At 36.6% G+C, this 17,318-nt stretch overlaps 1 protein-coding gene across 3 annotated transcripts in view; it reads right to left on the bottom strand.

Annotated features, from left to right (window-relative positions):
* HEATR1 (HEAT repeat containing 1) overlaps positions 1-17,318 on the bottom strand; it is a 35,503-nt gene that overhangs the window by 10,275 nt on the left and 7,910 nt on the right. For all 3 annotated transcript variants that reach the window (XM_038131250.1, XM_038131248.1, XM_038131249.1), the window contains 20 exons: positions 16,904-17,014; positions 16,338-16,455; positions 14,929-15,036; positions 14,435-14,530; positions 13,328-13,416; positions 12,814-13,025; positions 12,418-12,539; positions 10,927-11,124; positions 10,023-10,206; positions 9,611-9,759; positions 8,775-8,967; positions 8,063-8,235; positions 7,567-7,734; positions 6,471-6,713; positions 5,587-5,718; positions 5,074-5,180; positions 3,890-4,033; positions 3,031-3,149; positions 2,642-2,763; positions 1,063-1,191 (listed from right to left, as the gene is read on the bottom strand). In XM_038131250.1, the coding sequence (XP_037987178.1) occupies positions 1,063-1,191; positions 2,642-2,763; positions 3,031-3,149; positions 3,890-4,033; positions 5,074-5,180; positions 5,587-5,718; positions 6,471-6,713; positions 7,567-7,734; positions 8,063-8,235; positions 8,775-8,967; positions 9,611-9,759; positions 10,023-10,206; positions 10,927-11,124; positions 12,418-12,539; positions 12,814-13,025; positions 13,328-13,416; positions 14,435-14,530; positions 14,929-15,036; positions 16,338-16,455; positions 16,904-17,014 (2,917 nt within the window). The remainder of the gene's footprint in view (positions 1-1,062; positions 1,192-2,641; positions 2,764-3,030; positions 3,150-3,889; positions 4,034-5,073; positions 5,181-5,586; positions 5,719-6,470; positions 6,714-7,566; positions 7,735-8,062; positions 8,236-8,774; positions 8,968-9,610; positions 9,760-10,022; positions 10,207-10,926; positions 11,125-12,417; positions 12,540-12,813; positions 13,026-13,327; positions 13,417-14,434; positions 14,531-14,928; positions 15,037-16,337; positions 16,456-16,903; positions 17,015-17,318) is intronic.

The following is a 17,318-nucleotide window of genomic DNA, read 5'->3' as shown; positions in this document are numbered from 1 at the left end:
ATGTAAAGTTTGTAATCATACAGTTCCTTTGCAGTGTTAAAGGAAGATGCTCCAAATAAAATTTAGAAAAGGAAGAAAAAAAAGGACAAAAAAGAGAAAAACTCTACTTGGCATCAGCTGAAACAAACAAGACATTATCAAGAGAAAGCAAAGCCACATCCTTCAAAAAACTTTGAGTTAGGGTCTTAGATTCAAGGGCCTAGGAAAAATAATATACATGGGCTTCATGGTCTCAAGTAACAGGTAATAATCGTGTGCAACAAATAATTAGTCACAGAAACTTGTGTGGGCTGCTAGGAAAGGTTCTGAAGAAAAAAAAATTAAATAAATTTGTCTCTCTTTTTAGATAACAGAGAACTATAACTGATGAGGATATATAAGGATGAAAAATGTGTACCCATACAATTAAATATAGTCTGGGAAATCCTCGGCCCATTATTGAAAACATTTTTTTTCCTCAATTCATTTTTACATGACATTATACATCATGTTTCATGTTTAAATCTAATTATGATCCAGAATCAAGATTTCTGAGGTGCAAGTGAAATCTGACTGAAGAAAATGTTGATTTGAAAAATAAGGATCCATTTTTGTTTTGGTTTATAACCATTAAGAGGTCCAGACAAAATCAAGAAAAGCCCCACAAACACCAGCAGGAAGAATAAAAGCACTTCCACTTCTTTCAGACCACATCTACTATTCCTATGACCATGACATATTATAAGACTAATAACCAGATTCTTCCTTCCAATGGTTCCTCTACTGAACTTGCCTGCTATTTTTTACAAAAAGCTTGAACATAAAGTATGTTTCAGGACCTCTTGACATATAGTTGTGGTAATTTTGGCTAAACCATTTATAAAATGCAGGAACTCAAAAGACTGAAAAGAAGCAGCAGTCTGATGAACTTGGTCAGAGACAGAGGAGTCTGAAGTACATTATATTACATACAATTTAATGTCTATCAAAATAATCCTAGAGTAGGCTACAACTTATTCTACCACCAATATTCTAAATAAAGTTACTTCATTAATAATCTTTCCATTAAGTAGACAAATGTACCTGTATAAGAGCAGGAATAACCATCTGCACTGTCTTGTTAATTACTTGGAAAGTGTAGGTATCATCCAGACGCAGGACGTTTGCTCCCATGAATGTAAAAATGGGCATAATGTTGTGAAGAACTTTATCCTGGAAAAGAACAGATGAAATTTGTTCATGCTGCTGTGCATATTGTACCTTGAGGTGTTTCTCATTCCCACAAATGACACTAGATTCCTATTAAAAAAAAACCCCAAAATCAAAAGAGAATCATGATTATCTTTCAAAATCTCCCTAAATGAGTTTTAAATGCATATTGTCCCTTAATGCTACTTACTGTGTGATTGGTAGAGCTGTAAACATTATTCAGAAACCAAGACACACATCTAAGCAAGTAATTAGAGAAAGGAAATTGAGAGTTTAGTGTGATAAAACACCTTGCATCCTTCCACTCAGGGCTAGGTGAACACAAGTAAAACCAGCTATGAGGAAATCTGCAGAAGCACAAGTGTGGTTGTGGCACAGATGCCAGTAATTTTCCCACCCACCTTTTCTTTGTATCTGTAAAACATCTGCAATATCCACAATCATACAGTGTAAACTAACCATACTCATTTCAATGTTTGGCTTTTTGGGGCCTAGACTGTAATCATAGTAACCAACTTTAAGAAGGCTGGATTAGAGGGGTCACCTAGCTCAAAAGTTAGTTTCCTAGATTTTAACTTAGAGCAATAAATTATGGGCATATTTTTCATTTAGTTTTAGTGACTGGAAGAAGTGTTTTAGATTTTAAAAGTGAGATGAGGTGAATACAAAATGTTTCCTTCTATTCTGACCTTGAAAATTTTTAAGAGCCCATATAAATAAAATAAATGCCTGGTTCTATAGCAGGTAATGGCACTAAGATGGGAACAAAAACCCCAAACAATAAAAGTACAAAATCCTCCAAAATATATCAAAAATATCACAGTTTTGTCTTTCGGAAAACATGCTACCATTCCAAACATGTGGAGAAAATATTGGGGTGAATATAAAGATGCAAACTGAGTTTGATACACTGGATACATTTTGCTGGTTTAGAGTTTCAAAGCAAAAGAATCTTAGAACAGTGTACAATCAAATTTCAGTCCATACAAGAAGAGGCCTGTTTCTTGGTCAATTAAAATCAGAACAACTCAGTTCTATTATCAACTACAACTTAATTTTCAGTGTTGTACAAGATAGGAATTACGAGAATGCATGTGCTAACAGCCCAGGTGTTTTCCCTTTGTATATAAAAAAGCAGGAGAAAGAAGAAACAAGGCATGAGAACTCTGACCAGAGCGGAAAGATCAGGCAGGGCTGGTGTCAGAAAGCTGCCTGCATTTCTACTGCACTCCACTGCAAGCCAAATGGTCAGTGACCAAAGCATCATGACAGAGATTTGTTTTCAACTCAAATGGAATAGAAAGCCCTAAAAGAGCAGGGAACCTGTCCATTTTGCCTCTGGCTCCTTTTCAGGAAGCTTTTCCCCACAGAACAGATTTGTATGTTCTTCACTCTACAAAATATTTGGAAACCAAAGAGAAGAGCCGACACATAAATTCCAGGTGTTACTTACAGGAAATATTCCAGCAACAGCACCAAGGAGCAGCAGAGCATGGTGGTGTGTCTGGGGCATTTTAGAAATCCTGATGCACTGAACTATCAGTTCCACACTAAATTTTTCTTTGTCCAGGATATCTGCAGGTAAAAATACTCACTGATTAACACCTTAATGGTCAGCCATGTAGGAGTAAACAGTACACTCAAGCACTGTTTTCAGTGTGCAAACCATACCTAATGCATCTACAAAAAACAATTAGGAAGGCAAACTTGTATACCCTCACTGAGAGATCTCTCTCTTCTCAACAAAACAATGTAGACTGAGGAAGAAAACCAAGCTGAGACCATTGTTTTAATGCTGAGCTGGTGAGAGAATTACCAAGAGATGAGTCTGGTGATTTTTACCTGCTGGGATCTTGCTACCATCTGATGACAATTTCTGACAGATGTTCAGCAGGCAGCTGAGGATCAGCTGCTTTGTGTATTCCATATTTTCTTCTTTTGATGCTGAGCGTTCCAGACACCTATACATTCATGAAAAAAAAGAGATGGAAAAGTAAGTAACCAAACTGCATGTTAAGACACAAATAAGAAACTGCAATTTTAAATTCCAAACTGAGGCTTCCAAAAAGTCTGTGTCAAAAGCTTTGACAAAGTTTCTTTGCCAAAAGTTTCTTTTTTTTTTTTTTGTTTTCAAATGCATCAACTGGTCTAATAAAAGACACTTATCAAAGTACTGCCAAAAACTTAAGTATAACCAGGACTATAATTGCTAGTCTATGTACAAGCAAGTCATAAGGACAGAAAGACAAAACACCCAATGTATATAAATTTATCCTAAGTGCCTGGATACAGAGCTGAGGAAAAACAATCATTTCCTTAGGTTACACTGGACTAAGACTGTTCCACCATGTATGGGGAGGAATTTCAAAGCTTAGAGAATTATAATAGCTCTGCCGAAGACACGAGTCCTGCCAATTATCCCAGTTTTAGGACAGGTGTCATCTTTCTTGGTAATCCCAAGCCCTCTGCCCCTTGAAGTTTTCACACAAGAGAAGCTATGCATCAGGTAAAAATCTGACTGTTTCAAAGGGAAAAAAATCATAACTTCCCATTCCCCTCCTCCTCTCGATTGGCCTAGAAGAAGTTCAGTTGAAAAAGGCAAGCTAAGCTACAAGACATGGCAACAAAGCAGAGACCCAGTAGCCTGTATTTCCATGCTTAGGGTGTCTGCTGCAACAGAGAGGGGTCCAGGCTGTTTTACCTGCTCAGAAGGTTGAAAAGCGCAGGTACCAATGCCTGCGGATGCCGAAGCTTCTTCTTATGCTGCAGTAACTCCAGAATAAGCATCACTCTCTGCCATCTGCTGTGCTTTGTTTCTTGTGCCAATTCTGGATTCTGAGGCTTTCTAAAGAGACAAGAAAAAAACCATGGATTTTCAAAGGAAATGCTACAGTGCTTCAAGAAACACGCACACACACATGCAACTATGAAAAGACAATTTTTCTTTGACATAGTACTGTATGTCCTTTACTGCTGCTCCTTGGAGGGGTGGCAGTGTGTGGGCTTTTGATTGAAGCAGTAACACATTTTAAACAAACAACAAAAAAAATTTCAGACTGAACTTGAAAAAACAAGTGTTTCTTGGAAACACTGCTGGAAGTGGGGAGAGAAAAAAACAAAACTGCTTCCAGGTAACTGTCCAAATAATGCTCTGCTTGCCATCCAGGAAACTTGCTTCTCTGGAACTACTAGGGGTTAACACATGACTATGCAGGCAATAGGGGGGGTGTATGAGCATGTCTCTTTGTAAACTGTGACAGGTATAGTTTACAGATGGGTCAATCTAATAGGTGATAATTATTCAAAATGGTCAAGTGAAGGAAAATTAGAAAAGCTATTCCAGGTCAAATCAGGAAAATTAACTCCATATCCTGTTTCAATATGGCTGAAAGAGAGTAAGTACAGTGAACAAAACAGTTCCTTATGAGAATGGAGAGAAGAAACAGGGCAAAGATTTAAGAATTAGTGATTATATTACCAACTTATTGGAAACAAAATACTGTTTTTCAGTCAACTAATGAATATTTTGATGAACATCTGTTAGGTTTCAGCCAAGTGTACGTAATTTGTCCATGCATCTATATTTAAAACTAACCTTACCATTAACAAAAATTAATCTCGTTCAAATGTGTCAAGATTCTATAACAGCAACTGTCAACATTAAATACACTGGATTTTTAAACATATTTTGACTGTATTTCCATCAGCTCTCAAACAGTGACATAAGTTGGTTTTCCTACACCAAAAGTAGCTTGGATTTATTTTACTGTGAAAAGAAAAAACAGTTGCTTGCATTTTCAGTGCAAACTATGCAATGTATTAAGACAATACATTTGGTGTTTTCAAACTTCACAGATAATACTCGTGGCTTTCTAGTTACTTTACCTCTGTTGCTGCATTTTCTGCCTTCTAGTCTGTTGAACAGTGGCCAGACTTTTGTTTTTCTCAGGAGGCTCCAGTTCTTTGACAATCTGCTCAGCACACACTGTAATCTGAAACAAAACAATAACAATGCAAGCACAAATGAACAATTTGTCACATCACATATCTGTGCCCTGCCTTTTTTAAAAACACATCCCTTTCATGCACATATGGGTACATAATCCACATATTCTTGTCATGTTCCCAGAAAATGAAAATCAGTGCAGCAGAAAAGAAGTGACTTCTGCTGCATTTATTCACTTAGTGTAGTAAATGACTGATAGGTGGCTATTAAAGAAACACCTTTTAAAAGCAGTCATTTAACAAAATTTTCATGCTATTAACACTATTCTTTGACAAAGAGCTTCCCATTCCTTTCCCACTATAAATGATATAAACAACAAGTGTTACTGAAGGTAGGTGACACAAAATCACACTGCAATGGGTTTAAACATATTTCTGGAGGTTGCCACTTACCCCTTTAAACACACTGCTGATTGTCTGGGCACAAAGTGGGTTCTTACAGTTTAAGAGTAAGTCAAACAATACTTTTAGTAGCTTCTGTTGCACCATCCCATCTGACACAGCTGCAAAGAACGGCTTAGTAATCTACAAAAGAGGGAAAAAAAGGATGCAGAGAGATTTACTTTAAGAGGGTAACAAAATTGCAAGGTGTTGAATTATTATATGTTGGATTCTGTATGACACACCCCATCACGCAGTACTGCAAGAAACTGCATATTAACTACCTATTTGTATATATCCAGGAATGGATATATACAAAAAGATGTAGAGCACAGACACATGAAATATCCAACAGACAAATTGATTTCTGAACTTTTTCACACAACTGACTGGTGTGGGAAACAAACTTGCTGTTGCCAGCCTTTGGAAAGTACATGCCAACACCACCTGGCCAATATAGGCCCGAATCTGTAGCTTCCTTCAAATTAAACTATTTCTCACCTACTGTATTTTGTTGACAATTTTTCCTCAGATGAAAAAGGTTAAGTAAAGCTCTTGCCTGACTGAAAAAAACCTAATACCTGTGGAACAGTAGTATCTGTAACGATACAGGAACTCATCTGCGAGCAAACACAGTATTGCTATTTTGTGCTTGTCAAAATGCAAAAAACTGAGCAAGCAGCAATATCTCCTGATAATTTTAAGAGTTCAAAGTTTTGCAGCCTGTTTAGATGTTTCAAAGACACTATGGAAACACTGAAATCTTGTAGTAAAAAAAAGACAGGCTGAAGGCTATGGACTCCTCCACACTGAATGAGCCCTTGGAAATCCAATCTCAAACACTGCTAGCTGCTTTTAACATAAAAAGAAATAAAAGGTATTTCATAAAGCCATACCTGCCCAAGTGCTGTGATCTGAAATGGTGGAATTTCTTCATACATTTTGTTGGCAGCATGCAGACTTTTGATAAATAATTCCAGACTCTGCTGATTCTTGCACAGGAGGGCTGCTGAATATTCATTAAACTTTCCAAGGATTAGATGCAGGAGAATGACTTCATCTTTGAACATTGCCTCAGCATTGTTGGAGACCTTCTCTAACAGACGGTTTAGTGCAGGCAAGAGGTGAGAGAGAACCATCTGCAAACAGAGAAAATGCGTAACATAAGTTTTTACCCGTTCTCAATTTAACAACTTTCCAGTAGCACAGCTTCATTTTACTGCAGCTTCCCCTTTCCCAGACCACACTGCACACAGTATTTTAGGCAACAGCTGTTCAACTGGAAAAATACAAGGCATAATATGTGATTACCCCACGTACCTGCTCATCTGCTCCTTAGCTATTTTCATTTGCAGAACAGTATTTCATAATTTCAAAGTACAGAAACAAACTAATTTTTCCACCCATTTATGACTATTTTCCCAAACACCAAATGTGAAGCAAAACCACTAACCCCCTCTATGCAGTTCATAATCTTTTCAAGACACATACAACTGAACAGAACATAAAAATTCAAATTTAATTCATTTTTTGAACTTTGAAGTCATATTTTCCAGCATTTGGAAAATTCTGAATATGCTAGATAAGAATAGGTTAATATATATAAAAGAAATTCACAGTAGTACTTAATACCTTGCAATTCTGTACAGAAAACTCTATGTTCACTAACTCTATGTTCACAAAGTAATACAATTCTTCTGTAACAATCTCTTCTGAAACACTCTTTATTTGTAATATCAAGGGAGTTTCCTTAAAAACTCCAATGCAAAACTCTGCAGCCATTACATTCCTGGAAGGAGCAAGAAAATGTTTTATGTTTCACTGAACCATACTTCGCAGCTTTACGGCATATTATTGGAGGTGTCAACTTAATACCTAATAATCTAATACATTATGGAATTATTTAACAGCATTATTACTAAATGAAATGTGATTTCAGCATTTCACTCAAGTGCAGAACCCACTGAAAAACCCTCAAAAGGCAGCACTTACTTCACCATGGATTTCATGAAGAATTTTCATTAAGTTTCTTGCAACATATGATGGGAAATTAGGGCTCTGTACACAATCAAGTATGTTTTCCAAAGCTTCCAACAATTTTTTCTTCTGGGATTTCTGTTTTGGCTCTGTCTCAAGCTCCTCAAATAGAGTTCCCATAATCTAGTTCATTAGCAAAGTGAAAATTAAGTTATTTTCTTGCAATAAAAATGCCGTAAAAGAACAATTATTTGATGCTTTCATAATACTGTCATCTATATATAAGCAGAATTCTTCATCTGGAAATAAACCACTGTTAATGCCTCTTAGGTTCTCAGCTCTCTGAATGTAATAAATCCCTTGAATGTTTTTATAGTTCGTAAAAAAATTATAAATCAGTTCACTATAGGATACAAACAACTTTCCTGTTAACTTGATTTCTTTTTTGTGAGATAGAAGCTCGCAGCAGCAGGCATAACTTGTATTAATGTACACCTTAATTAAAAAATACCTGTGCTACATATGTAGGGTCAGATACAATCTCTTCTGTCTTTTGCTCCAAATGCTGAAGGACAGGATGAAACAGAGACTCCTTTATTCCTCCCAAGGAATGGAGGCAGTTGAGAGCAGCCCTTCGAACTTCACTCACAGGACTACCCAAGTTAATTAGCAAAGATATCACCACTGCAAGAACAATGAGGGAAGGAGGAAAAGAACAGAGTAAAGTGAGTGGTGAAAATTTCACTGTAGTTGTCCGTGAAGAGGCATCAACATTACTTTGGAATTAAGAAGTCATCTCTTTTCACTGTAAACCTCTAAGGTACACAGAACCAATACGAGGCTCACAGATTCACGACTCTGAACTTCATCACAGTCCTTATATTCATGTTTAAGCTCAGAGTTCATGTATTGCTACTGACTGTCACATCCTGAGACTGCACAGACAGTAATATCCTGTAACTGACTCCTTCAGCACAGCCCTATACTCCTTTAACACTTATAAAAAAAAAAAAAAAAAAAAAGTGGCTTCACTTACTGCAAGCTTGGACTTACAACTGCACCAGTGAATCAGCAAGAGAACTGTCTCAGCCCAGTGCAGCTGAACGTGAATAACTCAAGACACCCTTCATAGTATAAAATACTGTAAAACTGCACAAAATTAAAAAGTACAGTGATTGAGTTCTAAGATGAGAGACAGACAGACAGATACTGTTTTACTTTACCTGGAGATGCTGGTGATAGCAGTTGTTTCTTTTTCTGGTTTGTTTGTGATTCAAGCAGTGCATAGCCAATATACAGAGCCTGAGTCTGTAGCATTGCACTGACTTCATAGTTCAGTTGATTTGAAAGGTTATAACTGTAAGTCCATAAAATGGAAAGGAATTTGAAGAGAATCTCTGAATCGTTTAGATGCACCTTAAATTTAACACAATGGAAAAAAAAAAAAAAAGGCACTTGTTTAATTTATTTGGCAAACTACTACTGAAAACATTTGATAAACCACCCCACTCATTTCAAAGGAGTACACCAAAAGAGAACTTTGTCTCAGAAAAAGAGAAACGGTGTCTTTTGGGAAGAAAATGTTATTGAGTAAATGCTGCATGTATACACAAGGCCAGATGTTATTTACATATGCATGAGATGATGTAATAAGGAAACACAAAATTTCTCCTGGAAGTTTTCCTTCCAGTTTCTGTATTTAAACACTACCAAATTTTACAGAGCAACCCTTTGTTGTGCTACCAGATAGAACCAAAACTTTTTGCTCAAACTTTAGGCTCTTGATCTTGTCCTGCAAATCAGTGTTATGTTTTCGTCTTTGCCTCCACTAGTACATTTGTGTTTTGTTTTGTTTTTTAACTTTGGTTTTCCATTAGTACATTTAATTAGGGTTAAGTAACCCAGCTGAAGCTTATACTTCCATCTCCTCACAGTACTTGAATACCACAAGCAGTGTTGCACGACCTGTTGACCATTTTTCTCAGTTTTCCTTAAAACGAATGCAACCATGAAATAGTTAAGGACTCATAATTCAGAGCAACAAATGCAAAAATAATACCTTGAATAAGAGATTCATCAATGCTCTGTACTGAAGAGCATGGCTTCCCTCACTAGCTCCACTGACAAGCATGTCAAACAGCCCCAAAAGGAGGTGCAGGTAGTCACGGCTATCTCGATTCAGAGATTCAGGATTCCACCGAGATCTCTCTAAAAAATACAGGTTATAATTAAGACACAGCAGGTGCATAGGAACACCCTGAGAAACCAGGAGAAAACAGACATCTCTAGTTAAAAGAGGACAATACATTTGGTTGATTTCATATTCACAAGTAAGCAATCTTTACAGATGTCAATAACAAAGGAGAAGGTTAGGGAAGCAACATCTCCTTGATTCCAACAACTTCTGAAGGAAAAAAAAATAACTTTCCTTTTTCACTGGTGTAAGCAACAGGCAAAATCTTAACACCTACCTCTTGAAAAGGTATGGGGAGGCTTTAGGCCATTAATGAAGTTTTTCAATAAGAACAGGACCATAGCTGACTCCTCTGCATAAGCAGTCTCATCACTATTGAGCTTTTCTATATATGCATTTAACAAGTCCTTAGGCACCAAAGTGTCCTCTACTGTTTCAACAGACCAGCTAAGGGGAGTTTCCTGTGAATGAAAATGGATTTTAATGTATTCTGTCACAATTCCATGCAACAGAAGCCAGAAATTTAGCATTAAAATTCAGCAACATTTCATTTCCAACCTCCAAACAGGTATCCTTAGGGAGTGAATTACATTTCTGATTTTACACTGAAACTTGCATCTGCAGTTTTAAAACCTATGCTATCTCTTTCTCCCATAATTACAGTGTACATAAATGAGCTAACAGAAGACTAAAACATCAGTCTCTCTAAAATATCTCTTCAAAGGGATTTGGAATTGCAGCATTTTTGACAGTCAGTTTAACACTTTCATCTATCTCTGTTGCAGAAAACTAATCCATGTTTCAGATACTTGCATATAGAAAAAATCATTAATGGAATAACCTGAGGTCAGAATAAATAATTACCATGTGCCACTATGCGTGTATATGTGAGGGAATGTACACACAGAAACAACCCTGCTCACATAGGTTTCTTACACACAGGAAAAAAACCTAGAGCTGTTTCTCAACAAAATAAGTCAAGAAAGCGCCAATGGAAACACAATAAAATATTAGAGAAATGCTTAATGGCACTATTGCCAAGTGTGCTCTGAGAATAAATGAAGGTGAGATTTTTCACTTCAAGTTTCTGAACCTAGTCTTCAGTAAAAACAACTTAAAAACCTTCTTAATATTATTTTCAGTATAAAGAAAATGCCCTCTCCACACTGTTTACATCTTACCTCTGCAGGTTCACAAGTTCTGAGAGTCTTAATTTTTTTATCCAAGAAGCGGAAGACTTTGATAGCCACTGGAAAATAATTTTTCTTCATCTGTGTATTGCAGCAGCACTGAACAAGCACTGCACCAATTATATGAGTAGTTACTTTCTGTCTCACACTGTCAGAGTCTGTTTCAGCAATGATTACCAGATCATCAACCTTAGAAAAAAGAGTGGAGGATAACAAAAATCAGTATAACGGTGGGACGTCACTACTAAAGTGAACATGTAAATGAAAAATGGTGTGTCCTGGATGCCAAGCAAATCGTATTCTACTTGCCATCTGTATGGCAGCTGTCTTCTTTAAAGTGGGCAGTTTTCCTTATCTCTTCCACAATCACTCCTCCCTCGGGAGGAGACATCTGTTGATAAGAGGCTATTGAATGTCACTGCATGACTGATAAGAACTACAGCATCCCATTGTGAGATGGTCCGCCCAGAGGGAGGAAGCAAGCAATTCCTACCTGGATATAATCTGGAGATTCTGGAACACTAGCACAGCTTCTCCACTGGATTTCCAAGAGGAAACAGCTGCCTCTTCCACTGGATCTTCAGAGGAAGACTACACCCTTTTCTACAAGATCCCTGCCCCAACAGAACCACACCTGACACTCCAGAAGGACTGCAGCCACATTCCCAATTGGACTGCTACCAACACCCTGACCAACAGGGTGTTAGGTTGTGTTCTGACTCTGTCAGTGTTGTTTTGATTTACTGCACTGTTTATTTTATCTTTTAAAAATTTTCTTCCTTAATAAAGAACTGTTATTCCTGCTCCCATATTTTTGCTTGAGAGCCCCTTAATTTCAAATTTATAACAATTTGGAGGAAGGGGGTTTACAATTTCCATTTCAGGGAAGGCTCCTGCCTTCCTTAGCAGATACCTGTCTTTCCAAACCAAGACATGGTGTAATACTGTTTAGTTTCTATCATAGGTAAAAAGTTACTGTCTGCTGTAATTGTACTCTTTTAAAACCTTGCAATGCACAAACATCAGTTTCTATGAAGTACCCACACGTATACCTGCTTAATCTCTAGAAGTTTTTTTTTCAGGAAGGTAAAAATTCCTCAAATTTAGTTACACTTTTTATTTGTCAAAAAAGGTAATAATTTCTTTTCCTTAACTTAAGGAAGAAATTGGTTTTACAAGGATGGTATTATGGTTTGGTATTTTATATATATATATATATATATATATATGTAAATTGTATATAAATACGTAAATACATACAGACATATATATATATATATATATATATATATATATATATATAAATAATTAGATATAATTATATATACACATACACATACATATATTTGCCTAGCAGCTTGATGATAGCATACTAGTGCCTAGAACAGCCATGCAAAGTTCTTTAATAGCACATTTGTTTGATTACAGTTACCACCTGAAAAGTAAAACTTCTTTAAGGTTAGGTTGATATGGTATGCTCACCATTTGCAATAGTAAGGAAGGGTCCCCTGATGCCAAATTTTCAGAAAGTAGCAGAATAATTTTCTCATTGGCCACTCCAACCAACTCTGCAGACTCGGTAGATTTAATTGCCTCTTCAAGAGCTACTCCAACAAGAAAAAAAAAATAAATAATCTAGGTATAAAATTCATGTATTAACACACTGGTGGCTCAATAATATTTAGAATGAGTCACAAACATACTAAACGATTTCTACCTCTTTTCAAAGAGTTTTTTTCAAAATCCATTCACAGTTACAGCATGATAGCCTAATAGTGACAGCCTGCCTCCTTCAATACGTGTTTAGGTTCAATAAGGATTAGGTCCTAACTTGCCACAAGTTTTCTCTTATCAAATTAGTTACAAGGAATGCTTTACCTTCTGGCCAGCCTTTCAGTAAAGGATGTAAAGAGCAGAGATCAGACTCTGACAAACAAACAGCCATTTTCCAATCTGCAGATTTTGAATTTGTATTAGTGATTATCATAAAAGGTAACAACTGCATTACTGCTGCATCTAGCAGTTCTTTCTTCTCTTTCAAAATCTCCTCTTTGACTAAAATTTTTACTGCTTGCTCCAAAACCTTGTACCTGAAAGAGAACAAATCATGTTGAAAATACATTACTCAAGCACATCAGCAACATTTCTTTGATTTGTTCTCTATTCTCCATGGTGATTTTTCTGTATCTAAACAGCAGTAACAACAAATAAGGAATTAATGGGAAATGGTATGAAAATAATTGGACATCTCTCCTGTAACTCAGCATAGACATAGCATAACAAAAAGCATTTGCACAGAAACACAGTTTTTAAAGTACTATTTATAGTTACTTTTAAAAAATTAATTTGTACAGAAAGAATGTAGACTGAAAAAAAAAAAGCACAAACATACCATTTTCCATCCTTTGAAAGATCAGTTTTCTGGAAAATGTTCAAAAGACTTGATACTGTTACTTCGGGATTGACTTGATCTCTGAAAGTCTGAACCATAATCAAGAAAAATGAATGAAAATACAATATACAAAACAGCTGACCACATCATAATGGAAAATGCATCTGCTATACCAAGTGGGAACAGAGATCAAACATGACTAACTTCATTCCTGCTGCTGTTCATGTAATATACTGTCAGGGGAAAACAAGTAATAAGGGTGCCCAGTAAGCCCTCCTGATATGCTAAAGTATGGAGAATTTACTGAATGTGGAAATGTCTGGTAAAATTGATAAACAATATGCAAACTATGTAATAGTTAAATAAGAATTGCTTTTACTTTATGTTGCATCTGGATCGCAAAAATAAAAGGCACATTAACAAAAGACACCAAAGTTTAAAGGAGCCCTCATGTGCTTCTATTCCTATTTACTGGTGATCAAGAATGAATGAACACACAATACCAATTCCACTACTGCTAACAATATTCTCCACTACTACTAGCAGAAGCCATAAAGACAGACTGTTACTCTAGCTGGAAACAATCAGTACAATGCATACCAGAGTCCTATCCAGTAAACCTGAGCTGGAGCTCAGGACTTCGTCACTATCAACTGACCAAATGACTTGCATATGGAAAAACTCAGCTGAGCACCTCTCACTACAGTAATGTCTTGTGACTGCACCATTTTCCATCCAAAAGACAGATAGTGTGTCTTGCCTTTTTATAGAAAAACATACAGAATAAGCAGGAAGCGTGCCTCAAATAATAGTCAAAAATTTAAATAAGCATCAGTGGCTACATTAAAAAAACAAGAAAAACAAGACTGATAAATTCACTTTAACTGCCTACCCCTTGGGAAGGATCAGGGAGCAGAGATTTGGGGGGAATTTGTGAGATGGCAAATAACACAAGCCTCCTGTATTTGTGCTGCTTTATCCTGTTAAAGGATAAAAGTCGTGCAATAGGAACACAAGGATAAGAAAGACAACTACACAGAATACATTCCAGACACACACACATTCGAGAACAGGTAAAATCTCACATGCTTAAAGATACACACTTACCTCCAAAGAACTGAGAGCAGACATCACAACATCTCTGTTGTCATCCTTGAGCCGTCCAAAAATTGCTTCTTCTATGAAAGCCTGATCAAAGCCTTCCTGAAAAAATAAAGGAAAACAGAGTCAAAAGGAAAATAAACAATTCGTCTGTAGAACACTTTACAGGCTTTTAATGAAATATCTGAATTCTAGTGTAAGAGAAATGGTAATATCATCTAAATTAAACCTCACAGGCAGACTAACTTTCAATAACAAAAGAAAACTAGAAATATTAACTAACTTGGATTTTATGAGAATGCAAGCAGCTTAATCAACAAGAACTATATCCAGACTCCAGAATATGGGGAAATGCTGACAGAAGCCTACTGAAAACACATGAAAAGCAGTAAGGATGACATAGGCAGTTTCACATACCACTCATCTTCAACTGGTAAGTCTGGCAAACAGCTTTTTTGAATGTTAAATCAGTTCTGTAAGTGAGAGGTTCAGACACAAACCTTTGAAGTTTCAATAGCATCTTTCAAATGCTGAAGAGCCAGGACCCGCACAGCAGGCTGAGGATGATTCAAGCTAAGCAGAAGGGAGGTATCAGAGACTTCCAGAAACTGAAATACAGATTGCACAGTGACTCCATTGCATGTTAAAAGTATTTTAAATATACATAAGAATAAGGGGAGACATTCCAATGGCAATTTTTTCTATCAGAAGAAAACCTGCACAATCAAGACCTAGAAAGTTAAACTACAGTACAATAATACTGTATAACTGTTTTAAATTATTAAATTTCTTCACTGTTGCAGACAGTTTTTGGAATATAGCTTGAAAAGTACAGTAAGCCACAGACACTATCATGTCCTAGAAAAGCATTATGCTTATCTAAGGATTCTGAGAAAGCTCTAGTGCCAATGTCAGTGTGACAGAGCACAGATAGAAACTGCAAAAAAGGCATCCCTGCTAGTCCAACTGCGTGCACTTATCTCAGGAACCTTAAAAGCTGGAAGAGAGTCATATGCCTTTGTTCTGCATGCCTTGTGCTTCAGTTAATCCACTTGTTACTCAGACACAGAATCTGCACCTTTGTTAAATTAGTACAAAAATACAGGAAGCGCTTCTTTATGTAGATTGTCATGTTTGCCTAAGTGCTTTCAGTCCTTCAATTATTGCAAACAACAGACATAATACTAACCAGCTCTTCTAATAAATTCCTTGGCCAGATCTGTTGTAGTAATGGTTATTATGTGTTACGCTGAGTTTCAATTGCTCTTCAGAAATGGCACAGGAAGAACTCTGTGGTCACTCTATTCTTCCCTGTTACTGACTGCAAACATTCATAAAATCAGTGCAAGGAACAGGACCAAGCCATCTTCTCTCAACAGTCATAAAGCTGTTTCTCAGCTTTCCCAAAACAGATACTGACAACATCCTTGACTAAGATGAGGGAGGCCTTGCTGGGCACCACTGTGTCGTCACTATTGACCCCTACAGTGTATGTAGTGGCCATGTTTCTAAGGAAAAAAAATATTGGTAGCAATTGGAGCAGGTGGAAATGTATAAACTTTAACCAGGGGAAAAAGCTCACACTTATGAGTCCTTATGAAAAAAAAAACAACTTAAAAGACCTTTTGTTAGACCTTTTAGCTTTTGTTTAATCACGGTTTTGACCAAGCTCCCCCCCCGCAAAATATTTAATCAAGTTAGGGTCCTTTATTTTGGTGTTGGGGTTTTTTTTTTGGGTGGGGTTTTTTTTTTGTTTGTTTGTTTTTTGTTGTTATTTTGGGGTTTTATTCTTTTTTTGCGGGAATGGTAGATAGTTTGTTTACAAGGAGTAACAGAGAGCAGAAATACGTCAAAAATCAGCCTTCTGACAGTATAACCACATTAGAGCTAGGATCACAATCCTACCTACCTCATACTTGCCACAGCTTAATGAAAGAGAAATAAATTGATGAAAAAGATTTTGGTCAGCCTCATCTGTGCAATCTTCCAGGTGCTTCTCCAACACAGAGTCTAAGGCTTTAGGATATCTGCCAGAAGACAAAACCATCAATACCTCCTGCAGAAGATTATATAAAAACATGTATTTACAAGAGAAATACAGGGAAAATCAAAGAAACTGAATGCACATGCATTCAACCAAACCAGATATTTTAAGCAGTTTTGCAAAGGCAATAATCCATCATGTCTTAACACAGATCAGTGATATGCAGACCACTAGGAGACATAATGAGCAGCGAAAGTCAAGCTACAAAGTAAAGAGCTGTACAAAGCCAGTAGGTATGCAAATGATACAGTGACAACAAAATATGTAAGGACAATCAATAAAACAAAATTTGGACAGAGATTAGGAGTCAGTTACTCCCTTTGCATCTATTTCAGCAAGACTGTTGTGCTTACTACACCCAATAATCCAAGATAATAGCTGATATCACCACTCCACAGACTGTGGGTCTGTCATAGAAAAATGCAACTTACTTTCTCTCAAGAAGTCTGATGAGAGGAAGGATCCTTTGATTGAGTGCAGCCATTTTGGTGGGATTGGATTCAATCTCTGCGCCACAGGAGATAAACTCTTCGAGAAACTTGCTAAAATTACAAACAAAAGGAAAAGCCACCATGTTTTGCATGGTATCTTTTCATTACTGTTATAAAGCACAGTGCTTAACAGATTAGGATTAGTATACATTATTTACTGCAAGTAGAGATTTGCCGCTGGCCTCAAGTCTCACTCTGTCCCACCAACTATTCCCACAAATGCTAAATGAATGGCTCTTCTGGGTTATTGAACATTTAAATTTCAAAATCCACATCTGGACTTATGAACTCATAAAAACATGCTCATATAATGCTAATGCCATTGTCAAGAATTATTTATTATTAAACCAGAAGT

This window comes from Motacilla alba, chromosome 3 (assembly GCF_015832195.1).
Source record: "Motacilla alba alba isolate MOTALB_02 chromosome 3, Motacilla_alba_V1.0_pri, whole genome shotgun sequence".
Lineage (NCBI taxonomy): Eukaryota > Metazoa > Chordata > Aves > Passeriformes > Motacillidae > Motacilla > Motacilla alba.
This window is presented reverse-complemented; position numbering and strand designations above follow the sequence as displayed.